General features: G+C 43.1%; 1 protein-coding gene across 1 annotated transcript in view; it reads right to left on the bottom strand.

The window, feature by feature from the left end:
- The window catches only part of LOC144784068 (uncharacterized), a 1,315,621-nt gene that overhangs the window by 11,900 nt on the left and 1,278,694 nt on the right, over positions 1–25,027 (bottom strand). Inside the window, exon 71 of the mRNA XM_078662758.1 lies at positions 11,206–11,315. Within this exon, the coding sequence (XP_078518884.1) occupies positions 11,206–11,315 (110 nt within the window). The remainder of the gene's footprint in view (positions 1–11,205; positions 11,316–25,027) is intronic.

Below are 25,027 nucleotides of genomic sequence, written 5' to 3'. Positions count from 1 at the left end.
GTGTGGTTGTGGTTGTGTGTGGTTGTGTGTGTGTGTGGTTGTGTGTGTGTGGTTGTGTGTGTGTGTGTGTGGTTGTGTGTGTGTGGTTGTGTGTGTGTGGTTGTGTGTGTGTGTGGTTGTGTGTGCGTGTGTGGTTGGGTGTGGTTGTGTGTGTGCGTGTGTGGTTGTGTGTGGGTGTGTGTGGTTGTGTGTGTGTGTGTGGTTGTGTGTGTGTGGTTGTGTGTGTGTGGTGGTGTGTGTGTGGTTGTGTGGTTGTGTAGTTGTGGTTGTGTGGTTGTGTGTGTGGTTGTGTGTGTGTGGTTGTGTGTGTGGTTGTGTGTGTGGTTGTGTGTGTGTGGTTGTGTGTGTGGTTGTGTGTGTGTGTGTGGTTGTGTGTGGTTGTGTGTGGTTGTGTGTGTGGTTGTGTGGTTGTGTGTGGGTGGGTGTGGTTGTGTGTGTGTGGTTGTTTGATTGCAATATTTCCTTTTATCTGGATATTTGCTCACCTGTTTTCCATCCTCTCTACTTTTTGTCCATGTTACTGATATCCACATTAGTTAGCTTCAGTGATGCCAAATAAGATCAATAGTACTGTGATGTTACTTTCTGTGATGTCACTTCTTGTGACGCAATATTCAATTAGGGGGGCCTCACATCTTCCCTTTCGCCCGGGGCCTCAGAAGGCCTAGGACCGGCCCTGGTAGCTTATATATACTGGCCAGACCCTCCGGTCTTCCGTTTCTTCTCGAGTAGACACCAGCTTCGCCACATCAGCCACGAAGCGCGAGATTGTTGGGAGGCATTCATTGCCCCTCAGGTAATCATCCCGTAACGTAGCGCTCCCTTGCCGGTTTTTCACACCAGCCGCTTGCCTGTAGTCATACTGTGTTCTGTTTTCTTCTTCTTCACAGAACTACGGCACTATCAGCAACTTACATTTCACGGCTACACACCAGCCACACAGCGCAAGATCGCTAGAAGGCGCCCATTTCAACGCAGGTAATTACTCCATAACGCACCGCTTACCAGCCGGCTTTTCACCCCAGCCTCTTGCCTTTTTAGTCACTCTGCCTTTTGTTTTCTTTCCTTTTGCAGAACTCTGACATTACCAGCAACTTAATTTCATGCTCAATCGAGCCTTTTACACGCACTGTGATAAATTTTGAGTTCTAACAGGATTGCTATTCAAATCCCAATACAGTCAACTGTGACTGGAGTGCCCTAATTATCAGGTAACTTTCGACTCACTGGCTTTGAACAGAGAGTTTTATGGCTGCATTTGTATTTCAAGTTTAGTGATAATTACTAGCAACAATTTCCTAGCTCTCCTCTCCTTTTGCTCCCATGTAGTGCACATCCCTGTGCAATTTCAAATATCAGAGTAAGCCGCAGACAGCACTACATGCACAGAATCTTTACAAACGCCGCTTCCAGCTGCTTGTCCAGCTCCATGCACCGTTTGCAGCACATTGTCTGAGACGAGAAGCCTACTCCCCAGGTTTGCCACATTTGTTTGCAGCTTCAGGCCCATTGACAAAAACACATAAAGCTACCAAAGCATATTTATCTCTAGCCCTGCGCCGCCCTACGAACTTCGTAATTTAGGCATTTTATTCGCACAACCGAGAATGTATTGAATTACTCGGTAAGAGATTGCCCCATTCTTTTAATTGTCTGTAACATATATATTTTCTTGTCTCTTTCTAAAATTGAGATAGTTAACCTCCAGACATGCCTGGCCACCAATGAGGTAGACTTTTCGCTGTATTTGTTTAAAAAGGAGATTATAAAACCATCGCTAGTATTATGCTTGCATACATACACCGATATACCGTGGGGTCCTCTATTTTCAGTCAGAGAGCCTTTCAAATACATTGGTTATTATCTAACAATATCGGGCGGCTCCATTGCACTATGCCACACATAACTGTCTATAAAATAAATTCCCCCCAAATACACTGCTAAGTGGAAGATTAATTCAGGATAAATCTATTATGAGTAGCTGCCTACGAAGTGCCCGAGAAGCAGCCCCTATTATTGCTAATTAGCATTTTTTGTCTCTTTCAGCAGATTATATCCATTGTCAACATTCCTATTAAACAAGGCTGACCACATCCATTTGGATTTCATAAGTAGGTTTAACTTGTATGCCTTTTTCCTATAGAGGGCTTAAGCAAGCCCACTTTGTAGTCCATCATGCCATTTATTTAGGCTCTAGCCGCCTACAATCATGCCAGATAATTTCTTCCCTCTTCCCTTTCTTTTTCTTTTCTCTATTTTCTTCTTTTTCTTTATTTACTTTTCCGCAACTTATAACTTATATTGTAATTGCATGGATCGCAGTTTTACTTTCAATGAATCAAATGTGCGTCTCTAGCGCTGTATTTCCCTTGTGTAGTCTGGAAGGATCATAATTTGGGAATTATTGTGGTGTACCTCCCCTAGTTTACCCACCTCTGTAAGAATTATATCTCTGTCCCGGAAGTAAAAAAGAAAACAGGCTATTACTGGCCTCTGCCGGGCCCAGGGCGGCGGCCTACTCCCCACTGCACTGTGGGCCCGTTCAGTTACAAAGCAGGGAGAGAATTTGTCTGGTGGCAGAATGCTGCGTAGTCAAGCATCCAGGAATCGTTGCATATCTGTCCCCTGGACCCCCTGGGAAACACAACAAACCTGATGATGTTCAGTCGAGCCTGATTTTCAGCCTCTTCGAGCCACACACCACCTCTTTTTGTTTGTGGCTAGGTTTTTAAGGGTCTGCACTGTTTCCTCCAGTTTGGATATTCTATTCTCCATTGAGGTGACCATTTCTGCCACGTTTCAGAGGTCCTGGCACATGAGGGATAACTCGGAGTGTACCGCTCCCATCCCCTCTCCGGGGCCTCTCTTAAAGACTGAATAGTCTGGAGAAGAGCAGCATTATTGGGCTCCAGCGCGAAGCCAGCTCCTTTGCCGGCTCTACCACCTTGGCATATCTGTGCATTTTGCCCTGTCGGGGAGGCTTTGGTGCCTTGTCTTTGGCCATCCTCTGGTTGGTGTGAGGTCCGCACTGTCCGGTGTCCCAAATGGGTCTGCACCAAGATGGAGGGTCAGCCACAGCACTGTCATGACCCAAGGGCACAGCCTATTCACAGTCGGTGGGCTCATCCATCTCTATACGGCCTTTCCTCCCAAAAACCGGGGGTCACAACTTCAGCCACCTTCACTCTATGCAGGACGGGTAGGCACTACTACAATGTTTAGGAGTGGGGGTCTTCAGAGTCCAATTAAACCACCATGTTCACTCACACAATTCACACAAGTGCCCAAGCTGGTCTCTGGTGGTCTTAGAGCAGGTTCTCATGTGTGCTGCCCCGGTATCTTATATCAGATCAGGCTGGATATGGCTCCATATTGCCACACTGGGTGAACTGCACCTCAGATTGGCACTTCTATAGATGGTCCAGTCTTTGGAATAACAGTCCCAGGGGAGGGAAGAAATATCTCAGCACTACGGCCCTGCAGTGACCCTTTAGGGGGTCCTCCGCAACACTCTGTCCTGTGGTTTAAACTTCACCTGGCACTTCCACCGGATACATGCGCCCCCTTGGGAATCAATCTCTTCGCCTGCATTGCGCTGACCCCTCAGCCTCCCCACCTCCTCTCTCCGGACTGCCACCAGCCGCAGGACCGCGCCTCAGGAGTCAATGCTCTCCAAGGCGTCTCAGCGCCACATGCTCCTCTGTAGTATGGCCTCCACTGGTAGCTCCACGACCAGGAGGGGGAGGAAGGAAGACTTTCCCCTGCACTCACTCCCAACGCAGCGTAGAAGGCTCCGCCACTCCTCACCACCGGACTACAGCCCGCAGTGTTCCTTTAGGGGGGCCTCCGCAACATTCTCTACTGTGGTTTAAATTTCACCTGCCACTTCCACCGGATGCATGCAGCCCCTTGGGAATCAATCTCTTCCCCTGCATTGCGCTGATGCCTCCACACCTCCTCTCTCCCGACTGCCACCAGCCGCAGGACTGGGCCTCAGGACTCCAGGCTCTCCCAGGCATCTCAGCGCCATGTGCGCCTCTGTGTTGAAGCCTCCACTGGAAGCACCACGGCTGTGGAGCAGAAGAAGGAAGACTTTCCCATGCACTCCCTCCCAGCGCATTGTAGGAGGCTCCAGCGCTCCTCACCTCTGGACCTCCCTAGGCATTGCCGCAGCATGTGTGATCCCAGAGGGAGGCCTCCAATTCTACGTGGAGACTGCAGGAATAAGTCCGGCACCTCTGCTCCTCTGGGCACTCGCCCCTTCTCAATCCTACTGCTACGGTTTGTGTAAAACACAATAAGATGATGGACGGAGCACTGAAACCTTTCAGACACTCACCCCTAGTCACTATTAGATCTGGGTTGAATATATCATTGTTCTTTTGCTCACTTCGCCACCCCAGTTCAGACCCAGCAATATGCAAATCAGTCTTGATCCTGTTCCTCATGGGAGCAGTCCAGCCCGAACTCCCAAGCCAGGTCTTCCCTGGACCGGACACAAGCATCCTGGGACCGGTTTTGGGGTAACACCCCTCATCAGCCAAGTTAGCTTGAAACCAGTGGCAAAGTGAGCAATGTACCCGCGTCTGGGCATACCCAGCCAACTTAGAGCGAACAAAGCAAACACAATAAAATGATGGACGGAGCACTGAAACGGTGAGCGTGACAAGGGGTGCCGGCCTCGCTGTGGCCCCTCTCCTCTGCAACCTCCACAAGCGGCCTGGTGGCACCGTGACTGACTGCAGTAAATCTGAGGTGGATTCACAGCCAGCCGCCTAATGGAGGAGAGGCAAAGGTGCCAGCTGCCACCTGTCAATGAGCGTCCCACAGCAAAGGTGTCCAGCTGTTATCATTGCCAATGTTGCCAAAGTCGGAGCCTGTAGATGTCGAACACTAGTTGAGAGCAGCGATGAGGCTTTGAAGGAGGGCGTAGTCTGCTCGTATCCTGGTCCATAGTAATTTGGGCAGAGTCAGCACCGATGCCACACAATAGGGATGAGATACAGAGGGAACACAGCCTTACGGCACTTAGGTGGATGTCGAGGCACTGGGGAGGCCCACAGGAGGAGAAGAAAAGAGGCATCAACAATAGAATGGAGACACTGGAGACAACCACACCAGAAGTAAGTGAGGGGAGAGTGAAGGGGTAAGTAGAGTAAAACCCCCTCCGTAGCACATAGTGCAAACCTTCCCAGAGAGAGTATACACCCTCATGTCCTTCGAGAGAGTGAAAGGTTGGGTGCAGGGGACAGAATGGGACATTAACAACAAAGAAATCTGTGTGGGAGGAAGCGGGAAAAATCTCAAAAAGCTTAATTTATATGGAAAACTGGTGGGGGGATAGATGGATGGTAGCCACCCAATATATACTAAGAGTTTCACCAATAAGGGAGCCGCTCCGTCTGCAAATAGAGTGCCTGGAAGAAGCCACATAAACACAGACATACTAGGAAAGTCAGGCAAAAAAAGTAGAACAGAAAAAACACAAAACGTAACGCCCTGCCTTGGATATTTTTTTTAAGGTTCAACCTTACAAGCTAGGCCAAGAAGTAGATGTGGCTGAAACAAACAGGGCTTTAAGTCAAAAGGACACTTTTCCTCAAACAACCGTGTGCCAGCAAGATCAGGCAAACACGCAGACAGGCAGTCAGGTATTAAAAGCATACAACAGGTTTGCATGTCTCTCAGTGGAGGAAGAGGAGCGACACAATGTAGCGAATACAGCGTAGGTCAGCCAGGGAGAAGATATAAATAGTGGGTTAGATGATGGTGTTCGGGGAATTTTGGAAAGATTGATTTGGGAGATAAAAATTAGTCAGAAAAGTGAGACTTGCGCAGCTCTGTAAGAGAAAATTGTTTTTCTGGCAATAGGAACTTAGATATTACAGGACACAGTGCAAGAGTTAAGCTCTACTTTAGTGACTCATAAAAAGGAATTACAGGACGTAAAACAAGGCAATAAAGCAATATGAGAAAAGATGGAAATGTTGGAGAACAATGTTCGTTGTAACAATATAAGTATATTTGGAGTTCCGGAAGAAATGGAGGGAAACAATTTAAAATCCTTTGTAGTATATCTCTTTAGGAAGTCACTCTCCTTAACGGTGATGATAAGTTGAGGTACTATGCACCTTATCACCACTTCTCTTTTCTCTATACATCAAACCATTAGCCCAGCATCTTAGAGAGGATAATGAGCTAGTCCCATTTCTTTATAATGGACTGGAGAGGAAAGCTATCTTATATGCTGATGAGTTAATGATATATACATCTAGTTTTGAGAGATCAGTACCGCAAGTCGAACGAGTAATGCATGACTTTGGACGAATATTGGATTATGTGGTTAACCGAGCAAAAATTGAAATCGTGGCAGAGAACATGACATGTAGTGGAGGCCCAGTGAAAAAGGAGAAGAGAACTCTAGATATGGTAGCCCCACAAGATTTAGAAAAAGTCACGGAGGTGAACCTCTTACAAGTTGCAATAGAACTTGACACACTTATGAAGCGATGGAAGAACTTGGCATTAAGCATTTATAGAAGGTTTAACTTGATTAAAATGATCACCTTGCCTAAGCTCACCTACTTGGGTGAAAACACACCCTTAACTTTTGACAAGAAGATACACAACCTACTGGCGAAAATGACTAGCTTTATATGGGCCTCAAAGAGAATTAGAATTTCCAGGAGGAAACAGTAAAAGGGAGGGCTTACACTCCCAGACCTACAATATTACTGCTGGGCTTTTCAATTAAAAAACTGCAGGATGCCAATGGGGGTACCGTACTGTTCAATAATGGGGAATATTTTACTTGCATTGTTGAGTGAGCAGTGGGGAGAAAGGGCTTTCTTATAGAAGTTTGGTGCCCAAAATATTTCAAGAAGGTCCGTCTGAAGATGCTGCAAGCAGCCACTAGACCCTGGTATGAAATAAGACTAAAACAGGGGATTCCGTACTATGGACGTTTTTCTCCAACCAAGGACAACTGATGGGTGACAAGAGGGTACTCTCATGAGAAAGCCCGACAGAAATGACTAGCAGCAAGGTGTCCGGATTCAAATACCATCAACTCAAGGACTGGATTAAAGCACACCAAGATTTAAAAATTTAGTCTACTCCAAACAAAATAGAATGACAAAACACAGCACCAAAGAAAGTAGAAGTGACCAGATGATATCAAAGACTAGTAGAAGTGTGGAAACAACACAAGAGCCGCTAACAAGAATATGGGTTGGATACTTGCCAATAAGTGAGCAATAAGATTTATGGTAAGTATGCTACTTTATACACAACAGTGTAATCTGCACGTTTAAGGACAAACCATTTGTTCACTCTCCACAGGGTCTTTTGGAGACTCGCAAGACTGGCAAAGTGCGAGAGATGTGGGACTGATGACTGTCCTAAGCACCTGATATACATGTGTTTGCAAGTTGTAAGGTGCTGCAACCATTCTGTCGTAAGGTTGGCAAGACAAAGTCTGAGATCCTCTAGATTACTATAGAGGTGAGTCCTACTTTTGGGGGTTCTAAAAGAGGAAGAAAGAGAAAGATTTGCTGTATCAACTAATGTATTTAAGCTCCTGTTTTATACGATATTACTGGCAGGAGCTAAATCTGTAAATATTGGTTCCAGACCATATCACTGCAACAATGGGCTGGCTGAAATATATGAAGTATGTAAGTGCCTTAGTTTTGTGTTGCTTGAACCAGAAGAAGTCTCAGATGTGTGCACAACTTACAAGGTGGATAAACGCCTACTCTCATGGATGTCTGATGATTACACCAGGCAGAAGGGCCTGAGGAAGTACCCATGATAAGACTGACATAGGTTATCTGCATAAGGCCTAAGTGAGTAAAACCCGATCAGATGCGCTAGGGTAGTAGAATATATCCTGCTACCAAAAAGACACCTAACGTGATATGAGGCATTTTAAAAAATAAAAGCAAAAAAGAAATGGAGTCATGCATTTTGGTTATTTTGGACTCAAATAATTTAGAAAGTCTCTAGAATGTTTTGGGTCAAACATGGGTTGTTGTCGGGTTTTCAGGATTGATAACCTCTAGTGCAAGTTGACTATCTCCCCTGTATGGTTTGAAGCCTTCCTCTTGCATTTAGGTGGATATGACTTTTGAGCTCATTTCAGATTCATGGAAGCTCGTTTTCTGTCTCTTGCAGTGTGTTTTGCAGCATTTGGCAATCAATGCTACAGCTAGTTTGCTCTGGTGGGTCGATTCACTGCTGCACCAATTGATGGTAGATGTTTTGCTTGTTTATGATTTTTCTATTTAAGTGTGGAATATGTCCAGTCCGTCATCCATATATTGACAGCTATCACACCGGGTCGGGAAATGTGACTTGCCTGATTATTATTCATTAGACAGATTATTTTGCAACTCTTTGTGAAACGGGAATGTGTGGTATCACTGACGAGTACATAGATCGTGTCTCAAATTACATTCCAGTTCACAAACCAGTTGATGTTCAATTTACACATCTCAGCATTGCAGACCGGGATAGTACATTAGGCCCACAATGCTTTGATCATTGACTTAAGTTCGGTGTGATCCGTGATGGCTGAGAGAGCAGTCTTTGGGGAACATTTGTGAACCCTAAAATATAGTGAAGTGTTGGAGATGGGAGAGAAAGAGAAGAAACCCGCAACTAGAAAAAGTCAATGATTAGCAAAACAACAGTCAGAAAAAGATATTCCCTTTTTAAAATTCTCTTTGCGTCTTAGGTGTGCAAGAGTGAAACTTTGCAGAAGAGGCCAGTTATCCAGAGGACAGTGTATCGTCTGATTATGCCGGACATGCAATACTTGTTTTGTTTTTGCACCACAGATATTTATGTTAATACATTTTATTAGAGGTAATTATGAAAAACAAAACTACCACCAATGGGGGACTATACTTAGCTGCAGGATATTTATCCAACAAGTGAGGATCCAGAAACATGCTCAGATATTTAAGATATGAACTTAGGAAAATAGGTGTGGGAGAAGAGATACAGTCTAGGATGGTAGAAAGACTGTGAAGGATGGGTTATAAACCCTTTCCTAAATTACTTCAGAGAAGGAGCAAGACTGAAGTGCGAGGAGAAGCCATGAGTCCATAAGCAGAGAAATCCTGTGGACATATACTTTTTCGTGAGACTCGTGGGATGACAGCATTGCCACGGAGGTATTCCTGGTTATGTAGGCATCACTGAACGCCGCAGGTTTAGAAGCAAGGTAACTAGGATTTCTCAGGGGAAGTGCCATACAAATCACACAACAGGCTTCAAAGTGAAATCTGGAAGGGAGATGATTCAATGCAAATATTTCTAATTAGGAGGCATTTGATTGAACCACCTATGGTCAATCAAATGCGTTCTGGCCCCCTTTCTATTCACACCTACTAATGGGTTAGAAACAGCTATGCTACTAGGGAGTAAAGATCTTCCCTCAATCGGTCGTCGGCAGATACCAGCGTTGCTGTATGCCGACGATGCGGTTATTCTAGCTAGAACCCCTGTTGAGCTGCAGCGAGCACTAGATAAATACTGTGCCTTCATGACTAGTCTAAATTTGACACTCAATGTTAAAAAAACATACACCATGCATGCAGGGAAGAAAACCAGCAAGATAAGAAGTATGTATGTAAAGGGCGAGGCACTGGACAGAACCACAACATATCCATACCTAGGTATTGTAATTGACGACAAGTTCAAATGGAAGTCGGCGATTAATGTAAGAAAATTAGCCTTTTTAAGAGCAACTACTGCATTAAAATCGTTTGCACAAAAATTGGGCCAGAAACCACCATTGGAGCTGTTAAAAATATATAATGCAAAATGTGTCAGCACCGCCATATACGGAGCCGGGATATGGGGGTCAGCGAATGTGGATGAACTGCAACTAATAGAAAACTAATTTGCAAGATATCTGCTAGGAGCAACAAAGAACACCTCCACATATGCCTGTCACTTAGAACTGGGCATGGACTACATATCAGACACTATAAAAATACAGCCAGTAATGCTATGGCGTCGAATTTGGGTAACAGAACAATGTCATCTGACAAGATCAATTATTCAAGACATTCAGTCACTCGATCACTGTAGAAAAATAAAGTGGTTAGCATACGTCAAGGTCTTGCTAACCGACTTAGGCTTTGAAAAGTACTTTGCTGAGCCATTAACAATGACCGAGATTTCAAAGGCAGACTTAAAAAAAGCTTGCTTGGCACATCTGGCCCAAATACGCCTGTTAAAAGAGATAGGGAAACCCTCTGTCCAACAGGCCCAGCAAGCTCAGACTGTGTCTTTTATTGAACCTTATATGATGTACAGTTTAACCCAATTTGAAAAACTGTTGCTGACACGTTTCAGATTTAATATGTTTCATTTAATGGTTTCCTTCCCTATCCAAAATGAGTGGACGTCAATATCAACTTTATGCCCTTGTGACTCTGTCTCCACACAATCGACCATACATACAATTCTCTTCTGTAAATTTTACATAATACCAAGAACTCGCTGGTTATTGCCAATACTTAAAATTTGGGGTCTTCGTCAATGCCGACCAGCTTTTCTGGCGCTTCAATACCTTGAAAATGAAGTTATTGCAAAAATGTTGGCCCGTTTTCTTAAATTTTGTATTCGTCATCACCCAAAGCTCTGAGATGACTGAATCATTTTATACTTTGGGTAACAGGTTCCTTTTGCACAATGAACATCTTCAGGGAATACAACTCAATGAACTGATACGATGTGTAACTTAGACTTTGATGAGAATTGTTTTTATTGTATAAATAACAATTAATTTGTATTGATCTTTTTAACAGCGTACAAAATGTATTTTCCTGTTTTCATGTCTGTACTTTTATAGTATTTCTACAAATATGAAAAACCGAATAAAGTTGGTTTTGATTTTGATTGAACCACCTATGGTCAGCGATTATTCAATTCATTAAGAGCACCTTTATTTGGTGCCCTTAAGAATTCTGGGAGACCAGTGAGCTGAGAGTTGCCCCTGTCGATGTATCATAAGATGAATTTGTGGTCCTGGATTTTGTTGCAGGGAGGGTACAGTAATGTACTGAAAATATTCAATGAAGCAAATTAATTAACACGTGTAACCTTCCATAAGAATTTATCCCAAAACATTAATTTAGTGTTTTTATAAATGGTAAAAAAATTCTTATTTTGGCTGTGTGTTATATTTACCTGCCAGCCCTTGGAGAATTCTTGGACACTGTCAGTGAATGAGCGATCTGGAAGCATGAGATCATTTCCAGCTTCATTGTCATTAGTTCCAAAGAGTCCCGCAGATGCCCCTAATGGGAGAAAAATCACTGTTTAGGAGAGTGTATTATAGATAGTGAACAATCATCAACCTGATCCAGTGATGGCAGCTGTTAACCAGTGAAAACAGGCTACACGCAAGATCGTTTGGAAGGTTTTCAGTCTAGAGTTCTGGATAGACAGAGTTTAAGATATTAAATAATCGGTATACCATTAAAAAAGAAGCTGTAATGATGTGATGTTACATAGACTTTCTTCTTCTTTTATGGATATTGTTAGATAATGAATTATATATATTGCAGTTATAATATATGAAAGAACCCCTGGAGCTTAAAAAGTGTATTTTAGAAAAGGATTGTACACACAGGTTCTGACTATATGTGTTTTACTCATCACATATAGTTCTGGCCACATGCTGTTTATTTTACTTGTGCTGTGCTTCATACATCCAAAGAGTCAGACACTGCCTGCACATCATTCAGACCTTGATGTTCAGCACCTACAGGACTGTCAACTCAATCAAGACATAATTCCTGTAATTTGTCAAGATCAACTAACAAGATGAAGTACAAACCTGGATCAATGCATAAACCTAGACAGCATCGAACCACAACTTTCATCAAATGCCAAAACTGCTGTTTAAAACCTCGTAGTCTTGCATCTGGATGGTTGAAATGCCCCACTCCAAGGCTTCTTGATTCTACCATGGCACCCTTAGGGGCATCCCACATGCTGCTGCACGCCTCATCCTCAGCCTGAAGAAATATTATCACATCACCCCCATCCTCATGGAACTCTATTGGCACCCATTACAGGCCCACACCATCTTCAAAACCACACTGCATCATATACAAATACATCATGAACAGCACCTCTACTTATCTTGCAGACAAGTTAACCATCTCTGATGGATCTCGCAACACCCCCAGCCAGGGCACCATCAGACTGCAGGCTAAAAAGTGTGAATAAGAAAAAACAAAAAACAGGCCCTTTCCATTTATGCACAGATCTGTACCAACATCCCTGTATCCATCAGGACATCCCAAACGCTGCAGCAATTTAGGAAAGAGTTGAAGATGCACTTGTTGAAAAATAACTATAATACAATACATTAAACATCCACAACCCAGCTTCATCTCCTGTTTCTCCCTGACTTCGTGCTTGGTTTTGATCATATACAGTAATCTGCTGCTGCCTTTTGGCTAAGTTCATGGTATAGAAATACCATATACATACTTACACAGAAGATACAGGTTGGAATTTGGGTTGGACTGAGGCAGAAAATAGGCCTGAGCACCAAATAAAAGTGCCCTACATTAGTGAATGAGAAAGCTAAAAGAAATTGGCCCATGTTTGCAAATTGGGACAGTTTTGAACATGGAAAGACCCTCTGTATAAGTGTTTTGCAAGGTGTGGAAAACTTCATGGATTTACGTTTACTGCAGGCAATGCTTGTTTTTATATCAGGGAAATTGGATTTACTCGTTGGGGGGGTAAACCCTACTCAAGCAGAAACCACAATCGTTGTCAAGGTGAAGTCATAAGCAACCCCTAAATTCACCTGTGCTCAAACTTCGAGCAGCTTGGCACAGAGAAGTCAGGTTTATCTAAAAGGCAATGTGCAAAGTATTTGTTCAACACTTCAAACAGTAATTCAGTGCAAACACCACAAACAAATACCACAACAGGTTGGGAAAATAGAGTCGTTTTTATTAAATAAAGCAAGACCAAAACAACAAAAATCTAATCTGTAGGACTGGAAATATGCAGTTTTCAAGATTTCAGTAAAAATAGTTCCAAAAAGCACAAAGCACAAACTGCTGATATCTGGTCGCGTCGGATGGGGACAAAGTCACAAGTTCAGGTTCACTGCGATGAATCACGGGCTAACTTCAGAGACCCAGTTAGGCCCGCTGAATGAGAGTACCTTAAATCCTGGTTGTGTTGTGCTGCTAGGTCCCACACCGAGGATGCCTCAGTTCCGAGGAGGTGCAAATCTGCAAAGCAAGGTCCTGAGTCGTCATCAAGGATCCCATTGATGAGGGCTTGCGATGCAAAGTCCAGTGTCGACGGTGCATCACACAGTTGAGATGATGCGTTGGTTTAGAAGAGCTGTGAAGCGGTGTTGTCATTGTGGCTGTTGTCGACAAGAGATTTGCGATGTGAGGGCCAGTTTCCAAAAGCCGGGCTTTGCGATAAGGGCTGCAAGGTCAATGCGAAGTCCTTGCATTGAGAGAACGCAAGTCGTGTCGTTCTCACCCAGGCCAGAGGGCTGCAGGCCAGCACAGCAAGGCAGTAGTCCAGCAAGGCAGTAGTCCAGAAGGGCTGCAGTCCAGTACAGTGGAAGTCCTTGCAGCAGCAGAGTATTTTGACAGAGTATCCACAGGTCCAGGAGAGCACTAAGGAGTTGGTATCTGAGGCCCAGTATTCATACTGAGTTCTGCCTTTGAAGTGGGAGAAGCTTCTAGAATTTTACCTTTGAAGTCCACAGGCTTCCTGCCTTCCCTCTTCTGGCTCCAGACTATCTGCAGGGGGTATACAGCCCTACGTATGGAGGCAGGACTGAACCTATTGAAGTGTAAATGGAGCTGTACCCTGTTCAGCACTTCCATCCTGCCAGTGATGGCCCATCCATGCACACTTAAGCTCTCTATTGTGTGTGACTGTCTATGAGAAATACACGAAGATCAACTGTCAGCTGCACCCAGTCATGTGACGTAAAGACAGGCTACAGGCACTAAATGGCTAAAAATGCCAACTTTCTAAAAGTACAAAATAATCAAAACATCTAGCTGACTATTTGATAGGCTGCCAACTTTTTATGCAGACTCAGACCAAATTCTCAAATTAAGTTGGTCTATTTCATTTAATTATTCATTTTCATAAATTTCATATTTTTGAATTCACATAGACAAATATCAGATACAGATAATTCAAATGACATCACAAAACAATTCACATACCATCAAGACAAATAAGGATTTAAACAAAGAGTCCAAATAACAGATAACAAATAACAATGATTTGGGATAGTTTCTAATCCAAGAACAAACAATAGGTAACTTGCAAGATCAATTTTCAAAGAAATAAACTAAGGTTACCAACCAACGGGGGTAAATACATTTTTGGCGACAGAGGACGATGTTGGACTATTCATAGTCGGATCTCTTGATTGGTCTTGCCCATATACAATCAGCCTATCAAATGGTCAGCAAGATGTGTTGATTATTTTGTATTTACTGGCCCTATCTAGCTGTGTGTCATAGGGCTCACCCCATGCATCACCAAAACTTTCTAAAAGTGCCATTTTCTAAATTAATATTTAAATTCTGACTTTACCATAAGAGTGGATTTTTCATTACAGTTCCAAAGACAACAGACATGAACTGGTTCCTGATCCCATTTGAAAGTTACAGCTTAATAAATGTAATGAGGCAACTGTAGTGAATACACTACACATTTGTAGGAATTAAAGCACTTTATTGCGACTAGGCAGAGCACAGGAACTGGCTGCTGGTTTCTCCAACTGTCATCTCCAAACAGTGCGATCCCTGTCTCCTGGGTGACACACGTTATGACCTATTACATTCTACAATAATATCTCTACATTCCACAACTCCCAAACACTACACACCTACCCCTTATACAATTTTTCTTTTTAATTTAACAATAATAACATGTGAGCTCAAGAATTCACAACTATGATAGAACATGTCAACTAAAATATGAACCTGTGTTCAGTATCAAGTATTTCATGTACATTTAAAAAATGTAATCACAATGGTAATCATTAAGCGCTATAGGCCGCTTTATAACCTTTCTTGGTCTTTCCCACACACTATCACTTTCTCCAACTTCTTTCCCAGAAATAGTCTCAGGGCACACCATAGAAGCTTCTTCATCCATCCCAACATCTATCCTCTCCAAACTTTCTTGATTCTTCTCTTGTTCCAATTCGTGTTTTAACCCTAATATTTTGTTACTTTCTTAGTTTATTTTTCCTGATTCACAGAATGCTACTCTTTTAAGATTCTAACATTTTCCATCCTCTGATCTTACTGAATTTTTCATCACTGCAATGATGCGTTGTAGTTCAAATAATTTACTAATTCCTTTAGAAATGATTCCGGGATTTTTTAGTCCTCACCCATTTATCCACTTTCACATCTGTATGTTTTCTGTTGTTCTTTTCATTAAAAACATTTTTATATTTGTCATGTTGCTGCAATAGATTATCCCAACCTCTAATGATGAACATTTCCCACTTCCTAAAGAATTAAATCATCCAAGGTTCCACTTCGATCAAGCTTTCTCCTCCTCATCAGTTCAAAAGATGAGAATTTTGTAGCCTCAACTTCAGGGTCTCTGTATTACCATAGCGGTTTAAAAATCTGTAATTTCCAAGGGATATTGTTCCTGCATGCTAGTTGACTGGAAGCTTTCAACACTTATTCGAATAGTGTTTCATCTTGTCAGATGTATATTGGACACCATTGTCACAAATGATCACAGCAGTGGTATCTTCATTAAGAAACATTTCCTCAAACTTTTTTTAGAAAAGTGTCTGTGTCTAACTCTTTGAAGATTTTGACTAAAGGCCCTGAACAAAATACATCCATCAAGGTGATAATGTACTTTCCTGAATTACCAATGGTTCCCGTGTTGTCCACTGTTACACTGAGATCCAGGACACAGAAGATCACTCATAGGAGGCCTTAAAGTCTTCAGTGTTTTATCTGCTGACACACATATGCCACGCTCTTCTACCTCCCTTTCCACATCTGCATCAATACCAGGTCACCAGTAGAGACTCTTAACACTCATTTTTGTCTTTAGCATACCTAAACGCCCTTTATGGCACAAGGTAATAATTATTTTCCTGAAAGCTTCTGGGGGAACCAATCTTTCCTATCTTACTGCATTAAATCACTACAAGTTAATTCACTCCTTACCTCCCAAACTGGCCTCAACTCCTTCAATTCACCCTTTGATGGCCATCCTTCTTTATGTACTCAGTTACCTTTTTTAAGCCTCAAGTCTTTATTGCAGTCTTCCTCCCACTCTTTGTTTTTTAAAGTGTGCACCCCATTATCCCACACCAGAGCAACCTTGACCTCATCTAACAAATAATCTTGATTTTTGGAATCTGAATAGGCATACATGATAGAAAGTCTGCCACAGCATTCTGGTTACCTAGTAAAAATTCATTTTTTTTAGATTAAATCTGGGCCATCCTTGAGGAAACAGGGCTAATACCCACATTTGTAAACACTTTAACTAGTGGCTTATGGTCACACTTGATGGTAACTTCCTTTCCCCAAACAAATGAACGAAAATGTTTTAGTGCCCATGCACACGCCGAAACTTTCCCTTTAATCACTGCATACATTTGTTTCGCTAGTGACAAAGATCTTGAAGCGTATGCAATGATTACTTCCTTTCCTTCCTTATTATACTGTGACAATACAGACCCAATACCTATGCTGCATCCGTTGTAATCATACTCTCACCCATTTTGTCAAATCCTTGCAGGGTAGAACCGGCACAAATCATATTCTTCACATCCTCAAATTCCTGCTCACAACTCTCAGACCATACAAATTTAACCTTGGCCTTAAGTAGTTGTCTAATGTGAAACGTTCTCATAGAAAACATCCTAACAAACTTGGAGAATAATTTGACCAGCCCTAGGAAGGATTTGACCTCTTCCTCATTTTTTGGAATCAGTGAATCTTTAATAGTTTCAAATCGTTTGCTTTTAGGTTAAATTCCTACTGCACTGATCTCATGCCCCAAGTATGTCAGCTCTCTTTCTGAGAATTTGCATTTAGCATACTCCATGGTAAGGCCATTTTTATCTAATAAAGACAAATCCAGTTTAAGCTTGAAATCATGGTCATTACTGTACTTCCCCATCAACAGAATGTCATCTTGAAATACCATCACTTGGTCCAATTTCCCAAAAATATTAAACATCAGACACTGAAATACCGCAGCAGCAGGAGCTAGGCCGAATGGCATTCTTGTAAATTGATAACACCCGAAATGAATGCTGTGTACTTCTTGCTGTCCTCACATAAAGTAATTTGATGGTATGCATGTGATAGGTCTATAATAGAAAATATCTCTATACCCCTTGTATTGGTCAACATCTCATTGGTTTTAGGTAAGGGAAATTGATCAGTCAAAATATTTGTGTTCAGAAGACGAAGATCATTGCATAATCTAATCTTGCAGTTAGCTTTCCTTGCACAGCTATCCACTCCGACGACTCAACCGGTTCTATAATACTACTCTTAACTAACTGTTCCAATTCTATTTCTAGCTCCTCCTTTACAGACATGGGAATATTCCTGAGTTTATGTATCTTAGTGTAGTAATCACGCCAGTCTGTGTTGGCTTGAGTAGATTCATTAGACAGGCTATGCAGCAGACAGGTCCTTCTCAGCCTGCTCCCATCCAGCTCTAACCACCCACCAACTTTTAAACAGTATCATACCACTACCCACTCTATCACATAAAATAGATTTCTGACAATATTAGAATCTCTAGGAGAGAATGGTCAGACAAAGCACAACACATTCCACTCCCAGTACTTCATGTCCTCCTTCCTCCTCAACAAAAAAAACCAAAAATATAAATATACAAGCCCCAAAAAAACCTTAAAAAAATCTTCACAACTTCCCACACAGATCTACACTCGATACCTACTGGGGATGACTCTGGTCCTAGAACTTCTCCTAAGAAAAGCTCCTCTGGAGACACCCATACTCTCAGTTTACTTATTCCCTTCAGTTTCACCTTCTTGTAATTATGCATCACCCCCTCCCCCGTAATGTTTATTTCATCATTCCTCCTGATCTTCACTTTAACAATTTTAGCAACATTCCACCATTTCCTCCTTCAACTTGGACAGCATTGCTCCTGACCTCTATCGCAGTGGTCAGTGCAGCAAACTTGTACAAGCCTTTCTTCACATGGAAGGACGACTTAATCCTGACTATGTCATCCACCACCACAGGAACGGTCTTAACACCTTTCTTTTGATCATACCAGCATTTTTATTTAGTTTGGGTCTTGAACACATTCTCTTTCACAATGTCCATAAGACTCACAACATCAAACTCAGACGTGATCCACTTGCATATCCATCCTGGTCTAAAACAGGTGTTGGCTCTCCTTCCCCTCAATAATTCGAAAGGAGAAATCTTGGTCGTGGAGTGAGAAGTAGTTCTATAAAAGCACAACATGCTGTCTAAGGGCTTGCTCACAACATGGTTCCCTGACTTTGCCCACCTAAAACACTCACCCACCACCCTGTTCATCAGTTCCACTAGGCCATTGGTTTGCAGGTGGTATAGGGAACTGTTAGAAATGGGGGTCTCTAGTTGGCAGAGGTAGGTACCTTTGTCCAAGTAGGGACCCTTCTTCCTAGTCAGGGTAAGGAAGTTACACTCCTAAAATAACCCCTGCTCACCCACTTGGTAGCTTGGCACGAGCAGTCACGCTTATCTCCGAGGCAGTATGTAAAGCAAATACACATAACCAACAGTAATACAGTGAAAACACTACAAAAGGACACCACACCAGTTTAGAAAAATTTCCAATATTTTTATATATCCAAAACAAGACCAGAACGAGAGAAATCCAACATACAGTACTTTAAAAATATAGATTTTGCAAGTTATCCTTAAAATTGCAGAAATAGCTGAAAACACACAGTTCTTACAAGGCGGTAGCTCCATCCTGGGCTACTGCGATGCTGAAAACAACAGAATCCAACAGTTCCGCCTGACCGCGTTGGTCAGGGGTGTTGACAGACTCATAAACAGTACCCTTTGTGGTGCAGCCGACACGTTGGTGCGAGTCAGTCGTGGCAACCCTCGGGGGTGCGATGGAAGTGTAGCAGTGCGTCGTGAGGTGCCTTCAAGTTGCGGTGCAGGCAGCGGCTCTGTTACGGTCGTCCAGGTACGGAGTCGGTGAGACCAGGCCTGCTGTGCTGAGTGAAGGTGGTGCTTGTGGCAGTTCTGACAGATAACGGTGCAAGCAACAGAGCTGGTTGCAGGGAGCTGGCATTGGTCGGTCCGGACTGCAGTGTGGGACAAGGTGGTGCATCGCGAGACTTACAAGCGGTGCCCCCAGCCACGATGCGGTCATGCAAGTCACGGTCAGCATGCAACGACGGCGTCGGTGAGACCAGCTCACGGTGTAAGCAGCGGCTCGGTGACTGCAGCGTTGGTCATCGTCATCGATGAGACCAGGGTTGCGGTGCGAGATGCGGACAGGGCCCTCTGCGGTGCTGTCAGGACACAGAGCCAGCAACAGAGTCAGTTCCTTTTCCCTTCTCTGTGGCAACTGAAACAACAGTTCCAGAAGCGGTACCCAGAGGTTGATGAAGTCTTTGCAGTCCAGAGACTTCAGAACAGGAGGCAAGCACTACTTCAAGCCCTTGGAGATACTCAGCACAAGTAAAGAAAGTTCAGTCCAGTCCTTTCACTGCCCAAGGCAGAAGCAGCAACTGCAGTCCAACCCAACAAAGCAACAACACTTTAATGGGACAGGACTCCTCCTGGCAGCTCTACCAGCTCTTCTTCTTGGCAGGTTCCTTGATCCTAGTGGGTTCTGAAGTTCTGGGGTTTGGGCGCCAATATTTATACTCAATATTTCTTTGTTCTCTCAGGTAGAGAGTGTCTGTACTTAGACCAAGCCAGTTTGGTCCTATCTGGCGCAGCTTCTCAACAGGAGGTGGAGACAGCATTGTCTAAAGGAGACCAGGCCCATTCAGGTGCAAGGAAATCATCTCCCACTACTCTAAATTCAGCCCAGGTCTATTCAGCACAGCCCTGACTCATCCAGACTCTCTGGAGCCACTGCACATCCCCAGTCCCTGTCACTCCAACGCCAGACATGCAATACACAAACCCAGCAGAGGCACACAGGATGGCTAAGCAGCAAAATACCTTCTTTATAAAAGTGGTATTTTCAAACACAGAACATAGAAATCATCTTTACTAAAATATGTATTTTTACATTCTAAGTCCAGGTATACTAAACTCCTTTTCCCTATCTTTTCCCAATGGGAAGCTATAAGTAAAACTCCCATTCTTTCCACTGGGACAGATAGCCTTGCAGTGGTGAAAAATTAAATACAATGTAATTCACCACCAGGACATGTTACACACACCAGTGCATGTCCCACCTTTAACATTCACAGCACCCTGCCCACAGGTGTACCTTGGGCCTACCTTAGGGGTGACATACATGAAATACATGAAAGAAAAGGGAAGATTAGGGCCTGGCAAGTGGGTGCACTTGCCAGGTCGACATGGCAGTTTACAAAACTGCACACAGTCTCTGCAGTGGCAGGTCCGAGTTACATTTACCGGACTACTTCTGTCGGTGGCACAATCAGTGCTGCTAGTAGCATTTGATTTACAGGCCGTGGCACTCTCAGTGCACTGTACTAGGAACTTACCAGTAAATCAAATATGCCATTCATGAAAACACCAATCCATAACACAATTTACAACAGGAGCACCAGCACTTCAATACTGAACATCAGTGAGAAAGTGCAAACCAGCACAAACAGAGTCAAGACAGGGAGGTCAGAAAGCAAAAAGACAGGGAAAACATGCCAAAAGATGCCAGGTCTAACAGGAACTCTTCATATGCATATGCTTTATGCCACAAGCATCAGGAAAAGATTTAAACTCTCCACTCACAAATTAGGTTTCATTGTCGGAAACAAGTACCTCCGGGAACCCCTCCTTCATGCATACCTCTTTGAGAAACAACACCACACTCATCGCGCTTGGGTCCTTGACCATCTTAATTTCTGGCCACTTGGATGCATAATCCACCATCACCAAAATATAGCGAGATCCCCCAAGTAGAGATTCAAAAGGTCCAATGACATCTTTACCCACTTTGACCCATGGGCCAGAAGGACACACAATGGGTAGTAGGGGTGGTGTGGACACTTTCAAACATTTGTCTGCAGACCCACACACCACACAATTCTCGACCGCATCACTGATCTCAGCATCCACAGCAGGCCATCAGAATGCTTTTCAGATGCGACGTTTGGTGAGGGTTCCCTCCAGAAGATCTTCATGAGCCTTATTGATAATAATCCTTCTGGTGATATGAGGAGGAATAAGCTTATCGTAGAGCAGCAACAGTCTATCCTCTGCCTCAACCTTCCAATAAGGCTGTAGGAGAGGAGATAAAACCTTCTCTGTGGGCCAAGCACTCCTGACCAAATCACAAACTTGCTACAAAACCACATAATCTCTCAATGCATTCACCCAGTTCTCCTCTAAGCCAAGACTAAATTCAGGTATCTCTAATGCAGCCACAAAACAATCATCAGTGTCCTCTTCACATAATTTATGAAAATCCTGACTATCACTTCTCAAAGGAAAATGGGACAGAAAATCCGCCCTGCTATTCCTACCACTCAAAATGTGCATCACATCAAACTGATATTGCATTAATCGGAGACCATTCTCAGAATTCTAGGTGTACAACACTTGTTAGATCCTTTGCCAAAAATATTGACTAACGGATTGTGGTCTGTTTGTAAAGAAAAACGTCTACCCCACACATATGAGCGAAACTTCTCCACTGCCCACAGAGAAGCTAAAAGCTTCCTTTCAATTACCGAGTACTGCAATTCAGCATCCCTAAGAACTCATGAGGCAAATGCCACAGTGTTCTCTCCATCTCTTGAATCCTGTGTCAAAACTGCATCCATTCTGACCTGGCTTGCATTTATCCAGCTCTAACCGCACACCAATCTTTAAACAGTAACATTCCACTACCCACTCCATTAAATACTATAGCTTTCTGACAATATTAGAATCTCTAGGAGAGAATGGTGAGACAAAGCCCAATACATTCCACTCCCAGTACTACACTTAGGTGTTGTATCCTCCTTCAACACCATCTTGTGTTCAAAACCTTCCATTCTTCCAATACTTCCAGCAAAACCCTTGGGAAACTCACCATACATTCTTTTCCCAATACCCCCCCCCCCCCTCATCAAGTACCAACACTTGTTCAACACCATTAGGGTTTAATATAATGTTCAAATTCATTTGATTCTTCCATCCTAATACTGAAAGACCTTTCTTAGAAATATATAGTTTACCTTGGTCTTCCTGTTCCTGATTCTAAATACCAGGTGTCTATACCCCAACATTTCTATACTTTCGCCTGTATGACTTTCTGGAGCAATGTCCGCTTCCACAAGATTAGAACCCAATTTTGTTCTCAAAATTTTCTTTCCATATCATTTCATTCATTATGGTGCCCGGCGAGCCAGAATCAGCGACAATACGAATTCCGACTCCTCCCATTTTTATAAAACACATAGGCTTGCTCTTATCATTCCCACTTTCAATGTTCAATAAGAGTTTCTCTCTTACATTCAGAACACCAGTATCATCCTCTTCACCCCCTCACTTAAGGATTTAGTAACTCCTTCCTCAATACTTCTGACTTTGTCATCTTTACATATTTCTAATTTACAAATATGACCAAAATGTCAAACTTTTCCACATGCGCTACATTTTTGTTTTATCATAGGACAATTCTTGTCATTAGCTAGATGGTTCTTACTATCGCATTTATAACACCTCAGCTCTTTTGTTATGTTTCCCCCCCTTTTTCTTAAGTAACTCTTAGCTAGACTTGAACAACTTAGGTTTGTTCACCATACTTCTAGCAACTGTTTCCTGATTCACAAATGCCTTCTCTTTCTTGAGTGTTTTACGACATCTGCCATACATCTCAGCCTTCCTTACAACTGACATTACATCTTTCAGTGCGCCCATACCCATTAATGCACAACCTCTCCTGGATAGAGGGATCATGGGCGTGCATTACAAATTGATCTTTAATTAGCTCATTCTGTATAACCCCAAAATGGCAATCCAAAGCCAGTTTTTTCAATGCAGTCAAGTGCTCTTCAATTAACTCATTATTGTCTTGTTTCCTGTGGAAAAACTTGTAATGATTTATTCCAAAGCATACTTTCGGTGAGAAATATGTATTGGCAGCCTTTGATACCGTCCCACACAACAGACTCCTGCTGAGGCTCCAGGAAGCCGGTTTCGGGGGGACGGTACTCAAGTGGTTTGCCTCTTTCTTGACAGATCGCCAACGAACAGTCTGTGCTTTGCCTTTTTCGGCTTCCATTCCCCCCTTAAAAGTGGGAGTCCCACAGGGATCTTTTCTCAATCCTACACTGTTCAATAACTATATGTCTCCCCTAGCAAATCTGGCTGAGACTCATGGAGCAAAGACAGTGTTGAATGCTGACCACACTCAGCTGCTCTTTACCTGTGATAGGGAGACAGACTTCGGGGCGAAGCGATCAACTCCTGCTTAACAGAGGTGTTTGCCTGGCTCCAGTTAAATCAATTGAAATGCAACTCCGAAAAATCAGAAATTATATTTTTCGGCCTGCCCCCCAATAACTTGTGGCGCAACTGGTGGCCACAGGACATGCATCTGCCTTCTACCTCGGTTAGCCTAGTCAAAAACCTGGGGGTGAAAATGGATGACACCCTAAATATGAAATCACAGATCCAAGTGGTAGCCAGACAATTTTTTGGCCTTTTGAAAATGTTAAAACAGTTTCTACCCCTCCCGATTCCCCACAGGAAAACTGTGGTCCAATTCTGATGGGCCCCAGACAGGATTATGTTAATATCCTGTACCTAGGAGTATCAGAATACTTCCTTACCGGCCTACAAGTGGTACAAAACGCTGAAGCCAGGGTTATACTTTTTCTCTGCCCGAGGATGCGGATGTCCCCACATCTGAAATTCCTTCACTGGCTCCTGATCCATAAGAGGATCCACTTCAAGGCTCTTGTGTTGGCCTTTAAGGCCCTTCACGACATTGGAGCCCCTTACCTTAGGAAAAGAGTCCAGTTTTACCAACCTCGGTGCACTCTGCACTCCTCGTCGATGTCACTGGCACACCCTCCCGTGTTCCTCCGCTCTCTAGTTGAAGGATGATCTTTTCAGGTGCAAGTTGCCAAACTTTGGAACCGTATGCCGCCAACTCTAAGACAGATGCATGACCTTCTTTCTTTTAGGAAGTCTTTAAAAACTTGGTTGTTCCAGCAATAGTTTCTGCGTCATCTTAGTTAGTCTTATCTACCACACCCACCTAGCACCAGGACACTCGTTTGAGTAGCTGTGCGCTCTACAAATACCCTGTTAACATAACATAAGAACTTCACTAAAGACCTTTTCATCTCCTGTATTGTTGTCCTTGAACAGTTGGTTATAGACCCTCAAACCTTCTGGGCCTAAACAATATAGTAGCAATCCTTTCTTCTTTTCTGCAGATAATTTATTGGCATGATCAATAGTTGCCTATACCTAACCTGTATGTAACGTGTTTATCCCTGTAAAGCGCTCTGATACCTTAACAGGTCACATTCGCGCTCTATAAAACCTCAAATAAATAAATAAATGGTGGAAATATAGTACAAGAAATATTCTTTCCACTGTAACCAAGGAACTGGTGGCTCCCCAGGAACACACAAGAATTCTTTGGGAAGATTCACAGTAATACATGGTGCTGGAGTTGCCATCATTTTCCTTTTTTTAAATTGTATTATTGAATTAGTTGTAAGGAAGTAAAATTCAATTCACATAGGTGTAATGTGACATCACTGTAACAGAGTACCACAATTAATACCAAGAACATTGGAAGTACAATGCCT

The sequence above is a fragment of the Lissotriton helveticus genome, chromosome 10 (genome assembly GCF_964261635.1).
Source record: "Lissotriton helveticus chromosome 10, aLisHel1.1, whole genome shotgun sequence".
NCBI classification, from domain to species: Eukaryota; Metazoa; Chordata; class Amphibia; order Caudata; family Salamandridae; genus Lissotriton; species Lissotriton helveticus.
Note: the sequence above shows the minus strand (reverse complement) of the source record. Positions and strands in the feature narration are given on the sequence as shown.